The sequence below is a fragment of the Anabrus simplex genome, chromosome 2 (genome assembly GCF_040414725.1).
Source record: "Anabrus simplex isolate iqAnaSimp1 chromosome 2, ASM4041472v1, whole genome shotgun sequence".
Classification (NCBI taxonomy): domain Eukaryota; kingdom Metazoa; phylum Arthropoda; class Insecta; order Orthoptera; family Tettigoniidae; genus Anabrus; species Anabrus simplex.
Window position 1 is genome coordinate 179,369,582 of NC_090266.1, and position 22,804 is coordinate 179,392,385.

The 22,804-nt window shown below is 36.0% G+C and overlaps 1 protein-coding gene across 5 annotated transcripts in view; it reads left to right on the plus strand.

Annotated features, from left to right (window-relative positions):
• RhoGAPp190 (Rho GTPase-activating protein 190) overlaps positions 1-22,804 on the plus strand; it is a 1,293,865-nt gene that overhangs the window by 187,190 nt on the left and 1,083,871 nt on the right. For all 5 annotated transcript variants that reach the window (XM_068226122.1, XM_068226123.1, XM_067140451.2 and 2 more), the window contains exon 7: positions 16,891-17,100. In XM_068226122.1, coding sequence (XP_068082223.1) covers positions 16,891-17,100 — 210 coding nt within the window. The remainder of the gene's footprint in view (positions 1-16,890; positions 17,101-22,804) is intronic.

Genomic DNA, 22,804 nt, shown 5'->3' on the forward strand with positions numbered 1-22,804 from the left:
TACACCTCTTCAGATAGTGGGTTATACAAACTTTAACACAGAGATTATCTCAGGATTACTGGATATGAACTAAAAAATGTTAAATTTGCATAGGTTAGAAATTTAGAACGAAATAAGAATTGCCTCCGAAAACACAAGTGCTGCTATGGCTGTCCATCGAGGCACAGTCATTCAAAAACGAAAAATTTATTAAGGTGGAAGTCTAGAGGAAACTCATATGCAAAACAAATTACATTACCACCGAAAGTTACATTGAATAAGAAAAGGCCGAAACACAAGAATGGGGCCGATGACCTCGATGTTAGGCCCCTTTAAATAACAAGCACAAACACAAGAATGAATTTAAATTAAGTGGAAAGCCATTATGTAGCACATACTGTAAGAGGATGGAGTCCCAAAGCGGTCCGCTGAGGCGATCAGAATTCAAAGACGCGGACAAAAAGCTTGCTGGCACGACGAGCCCAGGACCGGAAATCGAACAATCACAAGTAGCCAATAACATCACTCCAGTTCTCCATATTCACCAATGAAAATGGTTGTTATTTCGATCAATAAAAATACACTTCCATATATGGACAAGTTCTAGAGGGTTCGATTACGAAACATAGCAATTTCGTTATCGAAACCTCCACGTGTCAGTACAAGCTGACCCAAAAGTTGGTTATCAATTTGGATGCAAGCTACAATAGACCGATGACACAACCACAACTAAGGGAAATTTTTCAACACCCAGTTCTCTTTGCACATAATTCTTCTTCTTTATACGCATCAGTTACAATAATTTTTAAAAAAATTCTTTCAATATATTCTTCAGTAATGTCTTTGTCCAGAGTCCTAAAAACCTTATTCTAATTAACATTTTATAATTACCATAAATTCTCAAAACATACATTTCTTTGCATAAGCTATTCAGTCTTTAAATGTTCCTTTTGTTTTCTCAAACGGCTGTTTTACAAAGTACATGAAATTTTAAAATGATGACAAGGCCAAAATTAAATAGCATTGCATGACAGGGATTTCTGTGGCTTCACTGATCTCTGCACATGACTGTTCAATGTTGGTCACATCTTTATACATTGAAACTTCATCATTTACGTCCCACCACAGGTGACAGATTTGGTTCTTTATTTCTTGGTACTGGGCCTGCATTTTCCCCTTGAGTTTTCCAAACTTGGTCTCTTTGTTCCCCTCGAGTTTTCGAAACTGGGGTTCATTGTTCCGCTTGAGTTTTCCAAACTGGGTCTTGATGTTTTTAGACTTGGCCTGAATAAAGTAAATTAACTGTTCAAACATCACCACGGTCCTCTGGTCATTCTTTATTTTTGAGTCCAGTAGATTCTAAGAATCCTGTCACGGTCACCAGTTCCTGTATCCACAAAGACACACACGAAACTCTGTCAGTTGGTACTCTTATTTCACCTTAACTTCACATAAACATACACATAACCTGATGAACTGCTGTCACAAACAGAATATACACATCAACAAACCGCCATTTTAAGAATTGCCTATCACAGTGCATGGAGATTGCAACCTTAAAACACAGTTGAAACAGTTGACTACCGACTGCCTACGTTGGCATGTCAGCCTAACCACAACACGTGTTCACCAGTGGAACTTTTGTTAAACCATAACTCTACTAAACTATAACTCGTCGCTACCATCAAGATCCCGTCCTTATATAGGTGAATGGTCAGGCTTCTAGAAACATTTTCTCGTAAATTCTAGAGTGCTTAAGGCCCAGGTATAATATATAGTATATTCTACAGAGTTCTCATCTACTGAATGCCATTCTGGATGTTACAGTGTGTTTCACATTCTGTAGTGGATTACAAATCATATATACAGGTAATAATAAATTATTATACAGATTCTTACATTAATTGAATTCATATCTTCTCTTTTCCTAACGCTTTTTCCCACACCTGCGGGGTCGCGGGTGCGAAGTGCGTCGCGCATGTGGATTTAGTGCTGTTTTATGGCCAGATGCCCTTCCTGACGTCAACCCTTTATGGAGGGATTTTATCACTATTGCATGTTTCTATGGTGGTTGATAGTGTGGTATGTTTTCTGAATATGAAGAGGAGTGTGTTGGGACGGACACAGACACCCAATCCCCGAGCCAGAAGAATTAATCAGAAGGGCTTAAAATCCCTGACTCGTCGCCATAAGACCTATCTGTGTCGGCGCGACGTAAAGCCCCTAGCAAAAAAAAAAATCCCTGACTTGGCCGGGAATCGAACCCAGGATCCTCTGAACTGAAGGCTGGTCTGCTGAGCATTCAGCCAACGAGTTGGACATTAATTGAACTCATACGAATGTCTATACAGTATATGTTTCACGACATAACCTCACAAACACTGCGATCATTCAACTACGTAAATAATAATAATAACACTAAATGGATGTAAACACTTCATAGCCATACATTGCAAGTAATAATAATAATAATAATAATAATAATAATAATAATAATAATAATAATTTGAGTTTGGCGCTTGCCTTATTTACCCATGGATGAGAGAATATTGTTTTCAAGTTACATCTGTTTATCACACTTGCGTCAACTTATTAAGCCAAGTACGGATAGCAGGATTGTCTAGTTTCTCCTAGTGATATGTTAGCTTTCACGAACACAGTAGTACCGGTAGTGTCCAAAATAAACACTTCTTTCGAATCCTTCATGCAACTAGCATTTGATAATGTTTCCTTCAGTGTGTCCACTCTAGGAACACTAACTTCAATTTTGCAAAGTTTCTCAGCGTTTTGAATGCTTCTCCGATTTACAATGTTTGTCTAAAGCATATTTCCTGCGATAATCTAACCGTCAATCACAATATTTGCACATAAGAATGCCACAAGAAATTATAAATCCTTCATTCTTATATTCTTTAAGTCTGTCCGTGACAGAAAATACTACCTTCGGCATTTTAAAACCCAATTTTGCAAATCCCAGTAACAAACACTGTTATCACATGGTTGATTGTAGTCACACCTGTATGAAGCCAGCACACGCAAAATTTATTTGTGAATTGAAGGTCCCCCCGGAATAAGGGTCTATGCCACAAAACTAAAACAGAAAAAGTCTGAATAATGAGAAAATGAAAAATATATATTTTGAAATAAATCAGAATGCTTCAAGACCACTTGAAAACCGAATGATCACAAATTAACCTTATTAATGTAGTAAAAAAGCCATTTCTCATTTTGAAATCATGGAATAAGGGTCTAAACCACATTTTCACAGTTTAATACAGTGTTACTTATTTGGAGATGAATCGCTTCAAATCACTATAGAATCCTCTGAATTCTTGAGACATATAGTCACACATCTTCAGTAGGTCATTCTTTTTTCTTTCTTAATGGGTAGCGTTGAGCCGTAGAGTTGTGGCAGGAATAGTGGCTGATTCCGTCTGTTCTTGACACCTTTAACTAAGGTATATCTTTCTCGAGGAACAATCAAACTGTGGCATCTTTCCTTAAACACAGATGTGGGGTCATCTTCAGAAAACTTTAGTCACATTGCTTCAGTAACCTTGAATTTAGGGTCTTTGACCAACATTTTGCGTCTTTGAAGTCAGAACTCTGGACAGACAGACTAAACATGTTTGAAAAAGTTATTTTACAAACCTGCAGTGAACTGCTGTCACTACCTTTTGCTGGAACGTGGTATTCAAAAGAATGTTTTCAACGTGAAGTGGCATCTCCTTTTCGGTTCAGAGTTTTTGAGGCACTTATTCACAAGAAACAAAGACTGCTCATTAAGATCCATGGTATAGTATTCTGTATACTACTCCTCCTTTTCACAGTCAGTGAGATGAATACACCCATTCTTGTTACAGAACTCTGGATCATACACACGGCCCCGAAACAACGATGATGCAGAAAATTATTATAATATTATACCTTATACCATTTTACCGTAATGATAATTAAATGAATGGTTTTTATAATGCATTATGTATTAAACAATGACCAAATTTATTCTAAGAACCTTCCTTAGCACAACATAACCCATTTATTATAGACCCTTATTCCACTCACCTGTTGTGGCCTCGTTTTTGGTTCTTTTATAACGCCTTTCGTTGCTGTATAAGCCTCAACCCTATTTCGTATCCTTTTATGTTCATTATCCTTCCAGTTATCCATATTTATCTTAGTTTTTCTGCTTTTATTCAAGTTTTTTTAGCTCGTTAGACGAAACACACTGGCAGCCATCTTGAGTGAGTGGCATAGACCCTTCTTCCAGGCAAAGAAGTTTTTTAACAGACAAATGACCTATTTCTGTTAAAGATATGACTATCATAGTTCACATGCAATAACCTGAGATGATATAGACCCTTATTCTGCAAAAAACTCAACTTGCTGGAAAATGTGGCTTAGACCCTTCTTCCGGGGGGGGGGCATCAGTTCATTTCATAATATTTGAATTTCTTCGCATCTCATCTTTGCCTGCTGTTAAGTTTGAAACTACCAGGACAAAAATATGGTCGCCAACTGATTCACGCAAAAAGCACACCAGCTTTGATGATAACGCACAATTTGCACACTTATTTTTAAATTATGGTTCTGTATAAAGAATTCTTTACTATGAATTACCCTCGCTACCAAGGTGAAAGGAGCCAAATGTAGTTTCCAATTTGAACAACAATCGCGTAACATTTTGGAGGTTGTCGGCCAAACGATTCATGCCACGAGATAACAGCTGTTCACCACTGGCCACACCGCTACCATTCAAGAAAATTGCCGTATAGCGAGACTATAGACAATATATCGTAGTATCGATTGCCCCTTAAACGATACAATTAATCATTCTTGAATTTATACCAAACAAATTTGAATATTGGATTGTGGAAAAGAATGTTTGGAGTGGTGTGGAAGAATATTTATTAAAATGTTCTTCTTTCACAGATTTTGGTGTTCGTGGTGTTGTTCCCGTTTCTACCATCTTGGTCATTTTCACCAGACTAGTCAGCCCCTCCCAGGCATGCTTAGTTCGAACTATGGAAGAAAAAAGGTCTTTAAAAATATTTACACCCTTGATTTTGATGGGGGAACGTATAATTGATATGGACACGGTGAGGTGAAATAAAAGGTATAAATAAAGCAAGGAGAAGCATGACGTCAGTTTAGAGGAACAATATGTTTATTAAAAATTAACAAGAAAATAAGAAAAAAGCAAAAAAGTTATCAAAGTTATCAAAAATTACATAAGGTAATAAATTTACACTTCGAGCAAACACTTCCCATTCAACATAGGTTCCTGAAATAAATTACAGGACACAAATATCCTTCAGCGCGGTTATGTCATAAAAGAAAATGGAAACTAAACATCGCAATATAAAAATCTCGTCTACTGCAACAACCGTAGTGACGTGGACAAAAACCAATACAATCATCATGAAGTATAGGCCGCTAAAATAAAACTCTCCTCGGTAGACACACACACATCATCCTTGCCAACCACACGGCAGAATGACTCAAAACGGATATTCATTCTCCCAAATAATGCAACAAATATCAAAAACATACAGGGTCCAACCCTTAACACCCGATGTTCACAAGTCTACCCGAGGCAAGTTACTCAAACATGAAAATGCAGGCCTTTCAAATGAGGAACGCGTCCTCTTATTCATTATCACACAAAATATCATGTCTTAAAGTTGTCAAAACTGAATACAAATATAAATGACATCGTCTAACATTTGCGCATGAAAAGAAACAACACCGTGCTGGTCGCAAACAGAGCACTCGCTCTCATACAGTTAAACTTGAATACTAAAGTGGCCAACTCTGTAATAATACAATAACTTGAAACTTAGAAATTACCACATAGACAATAGATCATGTCTGAAAATCAGAAAGTTACAGAAATATCTCATCCTTACACCTTCAGAAAACCACATTACTACTACTACTACTACTACTACTACTACTACTACTACTACTACTAGGAAGAAGGAGAGTAAGAATAAGAATATTTAACGGAAACTGATTCTAATATTTGGAACTTGGAATACGAAACTGCGTTTGACGAACTCTTGAATCAATCAGTAATTCACACTGGTCTTTATATTCAAATATTCATGAAGATGTCGCTACCAATATTCGTGGATCCAACTCCACATTCTCACACATTCTCATCCACACTTCATGCAATAAATCCAAGAAAATGTGATGGCATGTTTTAATACACTTTGAACTCCCATTAATAATTTAATCTAGTCCTATCTGACTTTAAATCCTGTTTACATTTACATATACTCCCTGAGACGTTCACTGCGTCTCAAACATCAAAGGAAAACAAAGATATATATATGAGGCTAAAGCAAGAAAACTGACTCGTAAAGACAAATGACGTTAACCACTCAGCTATAAAATCCGAATAAAGTGAAAAGCAAGCTGTAACCTCATGCGACCGGTCCACATGTACTTTACAATTATTTATATTTACAAGCTTCCTAACATTTGCTGTAATAGGACGTAGTCCTTGCAAACAACAGCCAAACCTACTGAAATTAAATAACGAAACTAACCTATCCCACTTGCTACATTAAAACACGTGGACACGCACATAATTACATTGCTAATCTAGTACTCGTCTAATTGTTGATTCAGCCATGTGCATCTGGACAGCCGGCCTCCATCCTTTTAGCCAGCCATATTGAATGTGATGGCATCAAAATTGAACTGGTAAGTCCTTGGTTCTTCATCCTGGCGGAGAAATGTTGTCTCCTCATCTTGCTGCTTCTGCTGCTCCGGAGGTTGACTAGCACATCCGCTCATTCACGGTATTGAAAAAACTGGGTCAAGATAATGTGCCAGTTACTATGATACTACTGCTGGAGTAATTTCCACTGATCGTGGAAAACCAGTTCCCATTCAGCCGCGGGACAATTCCTGCTTATCTAACCCCATGACTAAGTCAGATATTTCCCACTCGCTCCATACTTCGTCTGTGTTATGTCACAGCTAACGTCTGCAACTGTACATAAATGCTGGACTAGAGATTTTAATGTTCGTATCCTTGAAAAATCTACTTAAACAGGCAGGCTACTATGCATGTAAATGATAATCAGAAACTGTTCCTTCCGTTTGCCAATCAAAATATAAATGCAAATCTATCAAAATTAATCATGAATAGTTACGTGCAGTCTGAGCGTCTTAAACAAAAGTTACAAGTTCCAACACGATAATGATGCATAAGTACTCACTTAGCACTCACGTAAATATACTTCTTCTCATGATGTTACCTTCGCAGACTCCTAGCCCACGCACTAGTCGCTTTTATTAATTCGTCCTCGCAGACTCCGTCGTGTGCTTGTTCAAGGTCATCTCTGACTTTAACCAATGCCTAGCCATATTGACAGTGATGCTACCATATCATTCGTTCGAAACATCGCATACATGATGTTTACTTCAAACGTGTATCATATGATTTTCCTAGCCTCTCGCCGGGCTTCTGAAATGTTTTTTGTTGGTCCAGGCCATTGGAATGACATTATTTCCTTGTTCTAAGTTGATGTGTCAGGTAGAAATTCCTCCTTCTAAACATAGCTTGCGAACAAATAGACCTCAGCTCCAAGCTTTCTGTTGAAATTGCGAAATGTGCTGTGTCTGTAGATGGTCCTTGCAAGTTACCAAGACACAGTAAAATAAAATAAAATAAAATAAAATAAAATAAAAATAAAATAAAATAAAATAAAATATTCTCTGTACGCTCAAATGAATTATTAATTAAATGAGCACTTCAATAAGGGCTCAATGTTATTCACATTATTTTGCAATTTAAATTCACTCCTGGACAACATGAAACTTGTAAATACATGAAAATAACACCATCCTAACCTCTAAATATGACTTTACGTTTATATCGCTAATTAACAAAACTAACACCTCTACTAATCAACTCCAATATCGCCTTCAGATTCAAATGTTAACAAGAGAGCTCGTTAGTGCACATAGTGACAAGACTATACTGGAGATGATCACATTCAATATAATAGCTGGAGTGCATAAATACTGATAACAGAAAAAATAACTCGTGCTCAACCTCTCTTAGTAGTGGATGCATCAGTGATAGGGTTATCGCTATAACCGAAGGATAATATATAGTTTAATATAGAAATTTTCAGGGGGCAGAAAAGAAAAAATGTTGTTACAATGGTGTTCTCACTATATCTTGTACTCGCTATACCAGACTTCTACTGTACTATCGTACGTTCCTCTATGCAGGAAATGTAGGAAATAAGGGAATCACCATAACTGTTCCCCATTAACACATTCACTACCAGCTTCTCAGTGAGTGCTTTAAACCTCCAGCCCAGTTACCGGCTTTGACATTTTCCTGGATGGTGAGGCACTCCACACTTTCCACAGAACCACATGGTTTCATGCCAGATGTTGCTTTTTTGTCACACTCTGCTCTGTCTATTTAGGAAACTGTCCAATTTCATGCCTGGGAATTTATGAAGTACTTGCTCCTTGGTTTTCCCATCAAGTCAAAAAGGTGGATCATTAGCCAGAGTTCACTTAGTGAGCTGCAGTGGTGGGCTACACGTAGATGCTGATAAGTCTGCTGAAGACTGAGATGGGACCTGCGACACAGAAATATTCGTGACTCCTGATACTGCTTCTTGTTCACTGTCTTATTTCTACATATTGCCTGCTTAAATGTCAGAAGAGTTATATTTGAGTTTGGATTGTATTTTTGGAAAAGCCTGAATGCATTAAAAATGTATTCTGCAAAATGTTGAAAAAGATTTGTATTGGCCACTTCACCGTTTTTTGCATGAATGGGTATGTGCCAAATACTGATTGGCTGTATCCACTCCATGCATAATGGGTTATAATCACTGGTGCTTACAGGTTTCATTTTTATTTTCCTAAACCTGTTCAGAGTCTCAGCCATTTCTGCAGAATGTACTATTGAAACCACGGTAATTAATTTTTTTTCTTCCATGAACATAGCAATACTTCATTGTCCCTATCGAAGGTCATTTAGCCTATTTTCAAGTTCTTCTGCCTTTCACGGAATTCCTTAGAAAGTCCCCTATTCCACATACAGCCATTTCTTGTTCATGCAGTTCCTTGGCTGTCTTTTGAATTATTCCTGTTACCTAACATTAGTCCTATAAACTGTTTCATCTCATTTACATTGACTGGTTTCCACATCTGCAGAATAGAATATTTAGTGAAGGGATGCGGTGCTGCACTAATAACTTGTCATGCGTAAATGTTTGTCTGATGGCATATGTATTCAAAGAAATTGCCATTTACAAATAAATTGACAAAAGACATTATTTCGTTGTTATTTTCGATTTCAGCATTTAATCCTAACCAACCAGTGAAACTGATTGCAGGCAGTCAATAAGATGGATGCATATAGATGGTTTGAATGTGCCCAGAGTTTGGTATATTATCATTGGAATAGCTGTCAATGAAATCGCGGATGAGTTCATTACCAGATTCATCGTTCAGTAGTATGTTTTCAGTTTCCTTACTTCGAATACTGCCTTTGTGACTCGTCATCTTATCGTGACCCAAGAGCTCATTTCACTAGACACCCTCACAAAAACATCACAACTGGCTTAGGTCTGTGTTTACTCATAGGGAAAAAAGAAAGGAAGCATTGCAATATACCCTCTGTTCAGGTAGTCGGGGCTAGAGAATGTTCATTGATATGTCATCTGGGGTTTTCAACACAAACTTCTACGTCGTACGAATTTAGCACTAAAATACCAATATAAATGGTCCTTTATTGGACATTATAAACTTTCCAGCTAACTCATTCCTGGTTGCCAGCGTTTCGCCCCTGTGTGCTAGGTTGGGCTCATCAGTTGGTACCTAGCACATCCACCAAGATGCTGGCTGGAAAATTTGTAATGACCAATAACGGACCATTTATATTGGTATTATAAATTTACTCATTCGGGACAAATATTTCAGGTTCCCTATGGGAATAAACATCTATATCATTTAGCACTAAATTCAAAACGATGTTTACATCGCACGACCTTAAGCACCATAACTTGGATACGGCCTTTTAAATGCCGTAAGGTGTCCACAGGAGTGAATGTGTTAATATTGTTCGTGTATTCCAAAAAGCAACTGTGCCTACTAGTTGTTATTATTAAAACTTTACAGTCTGTCAAAAACACTGATTATTACACAAATAACTCTACAACATACCTGTAAAGAAACACACACTATTTAACAAAGATTGACATTTCCTGATTTTTGGTTGGCAGGTATGCATGTTCTGTTCTACAAGAACACCTCAGATTCTATCAAATCACTGTAAAATATGTGCATGTGTGTAAAGTAGTATTTACATTGCATAAACTTTACATATAACAAGCTTTAACAGCTTCATTTTAGATAATCCCATATTGACTATAAATCAAATAGTGAATATTTAAGATTAACTTAAATATTATATTTAAGTGGTCTGCCTGTTCAATACAACACCAATTCACAACCACTTGACAAGTTTATGCAAATGGCAAATATTTAACATTAACTTAAATTCAATACATATATAATTTATTACATTTAGTACATGTTTCGTCCCCTAAGGGACATCATCAGCTATAATAAACGACAATAATATATCAGATTACCAAAATTACATTATTAAATTGGAAAGACACATTGAAAACATCATTGTATGATAGGTCATTTAAAATAAAATACTGTATTGGCAAACTTTGTTAAAGTTGGAAGTCATATAATCAATAAAACCAGTTGAATTGTTCATTAAACTCTTAAACTCTTGATGGTAACGTTTGTGGGAACTAACAGTTGTATTCATAAAATCTTAAAGTTATCGTTGTTGTGAATAAGAACTCTTGATTTACAATATTTCTTAATGAACAATCTTTGATGGACGTTCCTTAATATTTATATAAGATTGAACACTTCCGGATTTGAAGTCAACACGAGGCCGAAGCAGTAAAGTTATTTGTAGAACTGAATGCTATTCTGTCTGAAATGAAAAGAAAATAACTAAGTGTAAGTAAAGAGAGATGGAAGATGAAATAATATAATATGATTTAAATCGTGTTACTTACTTCCTTGTTATTGGCCCCGATGTGCAGAAAAGGACTCACTTCTGCTGGGGTAAGTGTGTATCTGATTCACAAGTATAGTTGGTACGTTGAGCAGGGAATGTGGAGGGGAAGTGGGAGAGCGTGTCCTAGGGGGAACGACCTGAATGTCACCGAGCGTGTGACACGTTAAACTCGACGTTACTTTCTAACTTTTGCTTTAATTAATTCTTCATACAATATGTTGAACTTCTCAGAAAGATCATTAATATTACCCGTTGGATTGTTCCTTTGGTCCATATAAATGTAAAATTTCCTTGTATATATTCAATAAATGGCCTTTATTTATAGTTTTCAAGATTTTAAGGTCATTGTCTATGTTTTGTAAACATGTGATTGGATCACTCATGGCCGAGTATATGTTGTATGTCTTCGCCCTGGTATGTTCCTGTTATCTTGTAACAAAAATCCTTCCGGTTTGTCCAATATACATACTTAAACAACTCACACATTTCAATTTGTATACACCTGAATTTTGAAAATTATTATTATTATTATTATTATTATTATTATTATTATTATTATTATTATTATTATTATTATTATTATTATTATTATTATTATTACTATTATTACTATTATTATTATTATTATTATTAACGATATGGGTGTTATAAAATAATTTTGAGTTTGTGTCGTTAGTCCTAAAAGAGATTCTTAAATTACGTTTCTTGAATAAATTTGTAATCCTGTATACTTTACTGTTATTATATGTGAATACAGCAGACTTCTTATTCTCTTCATCTTTTCGTTCTTTTACTGAAGTACTCACAGGTTTATTTTTTATTTTACTTATAATCCTGTTTACAAATTCTTTATTGTAGCCATTCTTATATGCTATTTAGTATTAATTTATTTTTTAGATCCGTAGGTGAAGGAGGAACATTAAATACTCTGTAAATCATACTAAAGAAACCGGCTCTATTATGAGCTTCTGGGTGTATAGAATCAGTTTCGATCATGTTAACGGTCTGCGTTGGTTTCCTAAAAATATTAATTGATAGGTTTTTATTATTTCTAGTAACTTTCGGGACTAAATAATTTAAAGTGTTATCTACTTCAGAATCGAGTGTGAACTTAACAAATGGATCAAGAGAGTTAAGTTGGTTTAAAAAGGTATTGCTCTAGATATGTAGATGACACCTTTGTAATATTAGATGAGGGAATAACTAACGGTCAGACCTTTTTAGACCAACTTAGCTCTCTTGATCCATATGTTCAGTTCACACTCAATTCTGAAGTAGATAACACTTTAAATTATTTAGACTAAAAGTTACTAGAAATAATAAAAACCTGTCATTTAATATCTTTAGGAAACCAACGCAGGCTGTTAACATGTTCAAAAATTATTCTATGTACCCAGGAGCTCATAAAAGAGCCGGTTTCTTTAATATGATTTACAGAGCATTTATGCCCGATTTCTGGAATGATGAGATATCTTTCCGATAACTATTGCTTTGTTACAGCTGTCGACTCGATAAATCTTCGCTGCGTTGCGCAGCGGAACAGCAGCTAACTTATCGAACTGTCAACTATTGGTCCGTTGATCAAGTTTCATAAATACACACTAGATGCCACCCCTTGTACTGCTTTGTTTTTGTGCATTAGGTGTGTTCCCTAGATTGTCAGGCACATGCGCACAAGTAATGCATCGCATTTGAGCTTTCTGTGCAGCTCCTATTATCCCCGCTTTGCCATGCAGGAAGAAATGGACATTCGACTAGTTCTTGCAGAAGTGGGTGTCAGTTTCGTGGTGTTTAAGGACTGTCAGAAGAATTTTATATTGTTTGAGGATTTCGAATGAAATATGCTCACGAATGGCACATGTCACGTGCAATCCAGTTTGCACTGAGTCTTATAAGTATACCGTATCTCTTCCCTGTTATTACAAAATATGAACATTGTTTGATCACAGTATAACGACATACATCGCGTAATTAACATAATTATATATCCTGTTAGTTCCTTGTAATGTAACATCGTTAATTAAAAACAATCCCACGATAAAAGTATATGCTCACTGCCAATGCAAGAAGGCCTGCAGTAGGCCTACTATGATAATTGTGTAATTATCTGTTATACTCAGTTACTAGTACCAGTGCTTTTATGGACACGAATGCAGTCACAGATACAAATATGACAAGATGTTGTAGTACTGAATCTTAAAGGTTATCATAATTAATAATTGATCAACAGGGGACAATGGAAAATTATTTGTCACAGGACGCAAATTGTCGCCTGTAACTTCTACCATACCTCCGACAGCATATTTGTTTAGCCTCAGTCTGTCTTTGAATTCATTTTCAGTACTGTATAGTTCATTAGAACATTAGGCCGACGGAAGAAGATGAGAAAGCCATAGAAAATTTTAACAAACTCAATGTTAGCTGCTGATACTGAAGTACTGCGCACGCGCCCAGCAAGTTAGCAAATAGATATCTCCTGCTCAGGGCCCTCTAAGTTAGCAAGCGATTTGTCGAACCGATAGATGTATCTTACGTTCGTGCAACGCCAAAACACAAGTTAACCATTCGATACCGCTATAGGTTCGATATCTCACGTTCCAGAAACCGGGCATTAATGTTCTTCTTTCAGCTACGGATCTAAAAAAATAAATTAATACTATATACTACTTATATAGCATATGAGAATGGCTACAGGAAAGCATTTGTAAACAGGATTCTAAATAAAATAAAGGTAAACCTGTGACTACTTTAGTAAAAGAACAAAAAGGAGAGAATAAGAAATTTGCTGTATTCACATATAATAACAGTATAGTATATAGGATTACGAATTTATTTGAGAAACATAATTTAAGAATCGCTTTTAAGACTAACAACACAAACTCGAAATTATTTCATAAACCCATATCGTTGTTAATAACAATAATAATAATAATAATAATAATAATAATAATAAAAAATTTCAAAATTCGGGTGTATACAAATTGAAACATGCGAGTTGCTTAAGTGCGTATATTGGACAAACCGGAAGGAAATTTGTTACAAGATATCAGGAACATGCCAGGGCCAAGAAATACAACAGATACTCGGACATGAGTGATCACATGACAGACTTCAATCACATGTTTACAAACATAGACAATGACCTTAAAATCTTGAAAAATATAAATAAAGGCCATTTATTGAATATATTCAAGGAAATTTTACATTTATCTGGAGCAAAGGAACAATCCAACGGGTAACGTTAACAATATTTCTGAAAAGTATAATATCTTGTATGAAGAAGTAATTAAAGCTGAAGTTAGAAAGAAACGTCAGACTTTAACGTGTCACTCGCTCTGTGACACTCGGGTCGTTCACCCTAGGACACACCCTCCCACTTCCCCTCCACATTCTCTGCTCAACGTACCAACTACCAGTACTTGTTTTGAATCACCTACACACTTACTCCAGCAGAAGCGAGTCCTTCTCCGCACATCGGGCCAATAACAAGGAAGTAAGTAACATGATTTAAATCATATTATATTATTTCATCTTCCATCTCTCTTTACTTACACTTAGTTTTTTCTGTTCATTTCAGACAGAATAGTATTCAGTTCTACAAATAACTTTACTGCTTCGGCCCTGTGTTGACTTTAAATCCGGAAGTGTTCAATCTTATATAAATATTAAGGAACGTCCATCAAAGATCTTACAGATCTTTCATGAAGAAATATTTTAAATAAAGAGTTCTTATTCACAATGATGATCATTTTAAGATTTTATGAATACAACTGTTAGTTCCCATGAACTTTATCATCAAGAGTTTAATGAACAATTAAACTGGTTTTATTGATTATATGACTTCCAACTTTAACAAAGTTTGCCAATATTTTATTTTAAATGTCCTATCATACAATAATGTTTTTAATGTGTCTTTCCAATTTAATAATGTAATTTTTGTATTCTGATATATTATTGTAGTTTATTATAGCTGATGATATCCCTTAAGGGACGAAACATGTACTAAATGTAATAGATTATGTATGTATTGAATTTAAGTTAATGTTAAATATTTGCCATTTGCATAAACTTGTCAAGTGGTTGTGAATTGGTGTTGTTATGAACAAGGGATAGATATCATGAATGTAGTAGTCCTCGCTGTCATCTTAGTAACTGTGAGAAAATTTTCTGTACATATCTGAGGTGCTAATCATACATTATCCCCAGCGACTATGTTTGGACTGAAGCCAGTTCCTTTGCTCCGGTTGATAATTGTCACATACCTTCTTTCCTACTTTCTTCTTTCCTATCTATGTTCCTTTCTTGCCATGTTTTCTTCTTTTGTTTAACAACTCCTTCACCTTTTCATTCCACCAGTCTGTCTCATTTTCCTTCACTCTCGCTGAAGTTCTTCCACAAATCATCTCTGCTCAGCTTACAAACATGTTTTTAAATTTGGTCCATTCTTCTTTTACACTTTCTATTTCTTATATGGGGATGTGCTGTTCTAATTCCTCCTGAAATTTAGAGTCCTTTTATCTTTTAATTCCCATACATTCATTTTCTTCTGTCTTATTTCTTTAACTCTCACGATTTTACCTATTTTCAAATTTGCCCTCACTACTCTGTGTATCCATCAAATGCCTTGCCTGGTACTGCTCTTAAATCCATTAACTGTTTACGATTTATTTTCTCAACAAAAAAATAATTGTTCTTGTCCTTCTTTCACCTCAGCCATATCTAGTGATCTTCCAAATATTCTTGTTTCTAAACCAAGTGTTACCCACAATCGTTACATTTCTCTCACAAAAATGAATCAGCTTATCTCTCTCACTGCCTCTTTCTTCGTATCCAAATTTACCAATCACTTCTTTACCAATTCTGTCATTTCCAACCTGCGCATTGGGGTCTCCCATGACTATCACTTCCACATGGGTGATTACTTCCTCGAGTGTCTCCAAGAATTCCTCTATATTTTCCTCACTGTTTCCAGTTTGGGCTGCATAAACTTGGATGAAATCTTTCACTCTTCCTTCTGTCCTTAGTCTACTCTATCACCGGGCAAGTTGGCTGTGCGATTAGGGGCGCGCAGCTGTGAGCTCGCATCCGGGAGATTGTGGGTTCGAACCCCACTACTGGCAGCCCTGAAGATAGTTTTCCGTGGTTTCCCATTTTCACACCACACCTTAATTAAGGTCACAGACGCTTCCTTCCCATTCCTAGGTTTTTCCTGTCCCATCGTCGCCATAAGACCTATCTGTGTCGGTGCGATGTAAAGCAAAAAAAAAAAATTCTATCAGTAATGTTGTCTAACTTTTCCACATTTTCGTCCAGGTTTTTGTTAACAATCACTCCTTCTCCATTCTTTGCCTCACCTCCACTCCAGTATAGGGTGAACCCTCTACTCATCCTCCTCACTCCATTTCCCTTCCACTTGACTTCACTCAGTCCCATCATTGCATCATTCTCCCTCTCCATAAAATCAATCAACTCTTCTGATTTTTCTGACAGGGTCAAAGACATTCATAATATTAATATTTGCCTTAAATATAAAGAAAATATATAGGAAGAGTAATAATGGAAACCTTCTTTTAGCTTGTACAAATAAGATTTTGTAATGTGTTAAAATTCAGTTGTTCTCATTCTGAGTTGCTCTTCATACACTTTTTATTTTATAATTATCTGATTTGATACTTTTTTTTTCAGATTACTTGATTAGGCTAAAGTAATTGCTGCTTAATTTGATTGCTTTCAATGTGCGAGACTATTATGTAATGTCCATGTTTATCTCATGATAACCCATATTTTGCTTTTAATTTCTGTGATCTTCTGTGTAGAGATTGGCCTGCTGTGCAGTTGCGAATTAAGGAACACCCTGAATTCAATCAGTATTTTTATGAATGCCCAGAAGATATACCATGGACAGAGTGTGATATGAGCGACAGTGGTGAGACACGCATTCCTTACGAGGTGTTGGATACAAGTGAAGCAGAAACTGTATATAAAAACCATGTGAATGCACTTCAGCAAGAACAAAAAAGACTAGAGTGAGTATGAAGCTATTGTTTTTGTGTTTGGTGTATTTTTTTTAGTTTGGTTGATATTGGCTCCTTTGCCAAGTTAGTTCATATTGCATGTCTGCATAACTCTAGAATTTGCTGTCTGGGATAGTTGGTAATCCAATGTTTATTACTTATACTGTTGTTAGCATATGTACCTTAATAAAATTTTATTTCATCACCTCTTACTTATATGGAATAGTTTCTTGTACTTCACATATTTTTACTGTAAACCAACCTTTGATTGGTTGGTACTACTATTATGAAATGTTTTTGTCCTGTCTTGCAGTAACTTCATTGTGTATGATCAGTATAAAGCCAGGGTTCCCAGCATTGTTTGACTGATGACACACTTTATTGAATGCCCAAATTATTGCAATGCAATAATTTTTATTACTGCTTCTACTAATAATAATATACACTTCTATTTAGTGTTGGACATCTGTTGTAGATAGGCCGATGATAACATGCAGGTGGACACATCCTTTTAAATACAAGCAGCATTAATATGTTGCGTAAGAGGAAGACAGAGGGCACGTGCTCCAGTCTCAACTTATCTACAGTACACTGGATGTCTGATAAAATATTTTTATTATTGTTTTTGAATAAACGTTGAAAATTAAAATTAATGTGAGATCTGCACTTCGTGGGTTCCACGAACTTTATTCAGCCTGTTGTTTTGAGATCAGAAATTTGTCCATGATAAAATCTGAAGGAAAGCACTTGAGTAAAATAGTTACACTGTTGTTCACTGCCAAATGTAAAATGTAACTGGCCAATGTGTACCAACAATTCTAAACACTAAGTTTATTGCTGAGTGAAAACAGTAAAATAAGCATTTTTTCAGGTGTTCACTTTCACTCAAATTATTGCCATTCTGAAAAATTAAACTCATCGTAGTTATGCGTGTTCCGTGCTTACTGGCAGACCTAAATTCTCTATCAAAATAAAATTTATTGTATTAGAGAGCTTCGTGGTAAATATAAAATGTATTTTAAAGAGACTTTCTGAATGGCATAAAATTTATTTTCACGTTCTAAAATTTTGCTACACGCCCTATGGGGTTGCACGACAGGTTGGCAACCCCTCGTATAAATTGAAACTTATATTACTAATTCATGAAACATTTTTTTAAATTCTGAGAACTTCCTAACATTTGAAATGTAAATATGTATATTTTGTATGAAGGGGCATGATTGCCGAGTGGCATTGTAGCAGGCTTTTCACAAAGGTGGTTGTGGTATGAATCCTGGCCAATGCATGTGGTATTTTTGAAATGTAACGTTACAACGCTATGGTTTGGATTTCACAAAAGTGGAGGTCCTGTGGCTATGATTAAGATATCAACAGTTGTGTTAAACTAAAAGCGTGTGATGTGCAACATACAGTCCAATGTTATTACAAGCAGAATAGGCTGTGTAAGGCATCCTTTTGCTCCAGACTAGAATGCAGAATGCTAAGACGACTTCCATCTCTGTTCTACATACCATATCCATTGTATACAGCTTGTTATAAATCCATTGATCTTCTAGGGAATTTCAAATTCCTCCAATTTAAAGTTAAAGGAGGTCTTCTCAATATCTATGAACAGCAAGTATGAAAATGTCTGATGTTTGACTAAGTGTTTGGTGATAATTGTCAGGATGTTCACTTGATTGGCAATTCACCAGCATTCTGTTAATCCTGCCTGCTCTTGACTTAGTTTCCTATCTGCAGGGTTCCTCATATTGTATTCCAGATGATTCTTGACCTGTTCTGTGTCTGGAGGCAAAGGAATAACTTTCCATTTATTTCCATTTATTAGAGAAATTGTCTTAGATATGGGGCGTTCAGTGCACAAAGGAATCAAGTCACAATAAGAATGTTTTGAGAAAAATTGACATAAAGGTTTTGCTGAATAATTAATTACAGGAAGACGTTTACACTGTTTTAAAATGTTTCAAGGGTAGAAGTTATTTTGTATAATGTATTCCCATATTACAAAAGGGTAAATATAAGTGCTAATACATGTTAACTAAAATACAAAAGTAAAGTTTTGGACTTGATTCTTTTGTGCTCTGAATGTATTGAACTTGTACCTTGGATTTGGACTTGATTCTTTTGTGCTCTGAAAGTGTTGTACTTGTATCTTCCTCTTTTTCATAGGCTTCTGGTTTTATTAAGGAAACAGTAAAGGAAATACCTTTCTTGAATATATAATAATAATTTTCTTCTCTATGTCTGCTTGCAACAAACATTTCCAAACACTAAGTTATATAATTCAGATTCAAAGAAATCCGTATTCATTTTCGTCTGCTTGCCCTTTAAAGCCTAGGAAGCTCTTGTGGTAGTTTCACACGGTAGGCTCTTGAAAAAACGATGATGCACAAGTGGAATGTGCAGTAAATCCTCAATGTCCTTTTTCTTCGCTTTTGTTACTGGTCGACATTGGGTATAAAGAGGGCCTTGCTGGATGTTATAAAGGTGTGTTATGCGATGGTCGGGAGACTTCTTTCTTACGACAACTTCGTCAAATTGCATATCAGGGTTCAAAGTCTGCTTAAACATCAGGGTAAAAGGAGATTCTCTTTTATAACGTAACCTTCTCATAGTCAGCCAATTGATTTCATAACCATCAACCGTTTTTTTCTTCTGTTCGTTACTGAATTCTCCAAGTTTCTTGTGGATAAGAAATCTGAGAATTTCATTTCAGTTACCTCAAATCCAGGGGACGTTTTCTTTGCTTGTCTAACGATATCCATCAAATCATTTTCTGTGTAAAGGTGCGAGATTTTCCTACCGGCTTTCTCCAATAAATCAAAATCACTGTCATTAGGTAAGTAATAATGTCCTGATACCAAGAATTTGTGATCAATGGCTGAGACATTCATGCTCGGATCTTGACACAACTTCATCAGAGACAATTACATTTTAATTAAATGTCACACAGCGACAAAACAAACCATGGAAACTGTGACAATGGACATGTTCCCATTGTGCTCTGAACAAACGACTGCTTCCCTCTGTGCTCAACAGAATTGTCAATCATATAACAGTTATTTACAATATCTGGACATGAATCTTTTATGCTCTGAAAGCAGCTTCATAAATAGTACTTAAAGGTGGAATATGTCCAAAATGACCAAAAATGGAGTTGATTCCCTTGTGCTCTGAACGCCCCATATCTTGATGAGCATTCCTTTCTTCCATTCCTCTGGGAAGAGCGCTTCACATAGTATTTATGTTAGAAATAACTCCATGATTTCTACTGATAAATTCTGATCTGCTTTAATAGCCTCTAGGATGACATTACCAGTATCTGGTGCTTTGCCACTCATTTCTTTGACTGCCAGAGTGATCTTTTGTGCTGGTGGTTCCACAGAAATATAATCTGTTTCCTTCCCTTTCTACAGATCTGTCTTTCTCTACTGAAGCTATTGATAACCTCAGTGAAATGCTGTCTCATTCTTCAAGTTGTTGTACTTCTAAACATGAAGTCATACCATGAGCATCTTTCACTGATCTTCCTAAATGTTCTTTCTTGGGATCTTTTTTTTTTTTTTTTTGCGTCGCAGCGACACATGGCGACAATGGGAGAGGAAAGGCCTAGGAATGAGAAGGAAGTGGCCGTGGCCTTAATTAAGGTACAGCCTGGTGTGAAAGTGGGAAACCATGGAAAACCATCTTCAGGGCTGCCAACAGTTGGGTTCGAACCCACTATCTCCCGGATGCAAGCTCACAGCTGCGCGCCCCTACCCGCGCGGCCAACTCGCCCGGTGGGATCTTTTTTAATAGCATGTACTTCTTTAGTGTTTCCCCTCTTTGGTAGTTCCTTCGTCAATGTTGTCAGTTGATCTGTCTGCACTCGTTTGTCCATATGAATGTTCTTGACTTCTCAGGTAGTTTCTCTGTATTTTATTGTAGCTGCTTCTTTCTGGTTTCTTGTTCTACTGGAGTTCAGTGTTTCCAGCTTCGTCCTCCTCTTCCTCCTCCTTCCGCCTTATCCAGCTCCTGCTGTATCAGAGCATTTATGGCATTTCCCCACCTTCCTCTCTCCTTCAATCATTCCTGTTCCATCTTTTGTTCCAGTTGTGGTTTCTCTTGCACTTTATTGAATCGATCCAACTTGTTCTAGGTCTCCCTCTCACTCTCTTTCCCTTGAACTTCATTTCCATCATCTGTTTTGTTATTTTGTTATCCTCCATACTCTTCACATGTTGAAACCATCGTAGTTTATTCTTATCAATTCTTTCATTTAGGTTTTCCGTTCTGACCTCCTTTATCACATATTCATTTCACATTCTGTCTTTCTTTGTCTTCCCTATCATCCTGTATTTGAAATAAAATATAAATCATGAAATTTGTGACAAAATTGGGGTGCATCTGCAAAATATTTAAAGAAATAAATAACTCGATTGAGCATGAACAAACTCCTTCTCCCAAATATGAGGTTTTGAAGCTTCCACCTAATCAATACATATATTTATATATTACACTAGCCTGCAAGAAACAACTTTTTTTGTGCGGTAAAAAGGAAAATAGGTGGGTTTTATGAATTGCTTAACGCAGAATTCGGGGAAAAAATTAGTTTTGCCGTATCACGTCTGGTTTAATGCCAATTTTACAAAATGTAATTTTGTTCTTACGTAAAATTGTTGATACTTAGTATTGATTAAATTTGATATATTAATGTAAATTTTAGCTTGCCAAACGTAATCATACTGTCATTGCATTAAATACACATAAATTTTGCCTTGTAAGCAAGTAGATGGTTTGCATTATATTTTTAATGTATACTGAAATTCATGAAACTGAAGCATAAAACGCCTATTTAGTTTCGGCTGTACAGTTCCTTTTAAATTAATATAACCGTACCTTGAATAAAAATGACATGGTTAAACATACATAGTTTTGTTACTTACATTATGTGCAGGTTAGATTCACACCTACGTCTTTTCCCGTTTTCCGTGGAATTTCCGGGTTTTTTAAGTTCTTGAATGATCTCTAGAACGGTCGTCTTGTGCAATCGACCAACAGTAATCGGCCATCATATTCACATCCCAACGTCCCTGATAGCATCATTCTGCATCTTAGAGATCCTGGTGAAACCTTTCACCTTGTTCTTCACTGACAGCTTCTAAATTTGGAGGGAAATAATCCAGATGCGAAGCTAAGAAATGAAGTTTAAGGCTCATATTACAACCGAGTTCCTTAAACTTAACCAACATTTTTTTTACAATTTCTTTGTATTGAGGGTCCTTAATGTTGCCAAGGAATTTAGCCACTACATTTTTGAATGCGTTCCTCGCTTTCTCAATTTTGGTCATCATGTCTGTGAAATTTTTATCCTTCATCAGTTTACAAATGTGTGGTCCATTAAACACGCCTTCTTTGATTTTTGCATCTGATGAGGGAAATTTAGTGGATAAATATTGGAAGCATAGGCTACTTTTATCTAATGCTTTGACATACTGTTTCATCAATCCTAATTTGATGTACAAGGGTGGAAGTAGAATTTTTTCACGGTCAATAAGACTTACATTCAAAACATGTTTGGATCCTGGTTGTAGTTGTTTCCTTTCTGGCCAATTCACTGTATTTCAATGTTTATCAAATCAAATCAAATCAAATCTCTTTATTTGCAAATGAGGTGTCTACCTCGGTGGCAAACGGTACACTAAAATACATTATTGTCAAGCACTAAATATTAAAT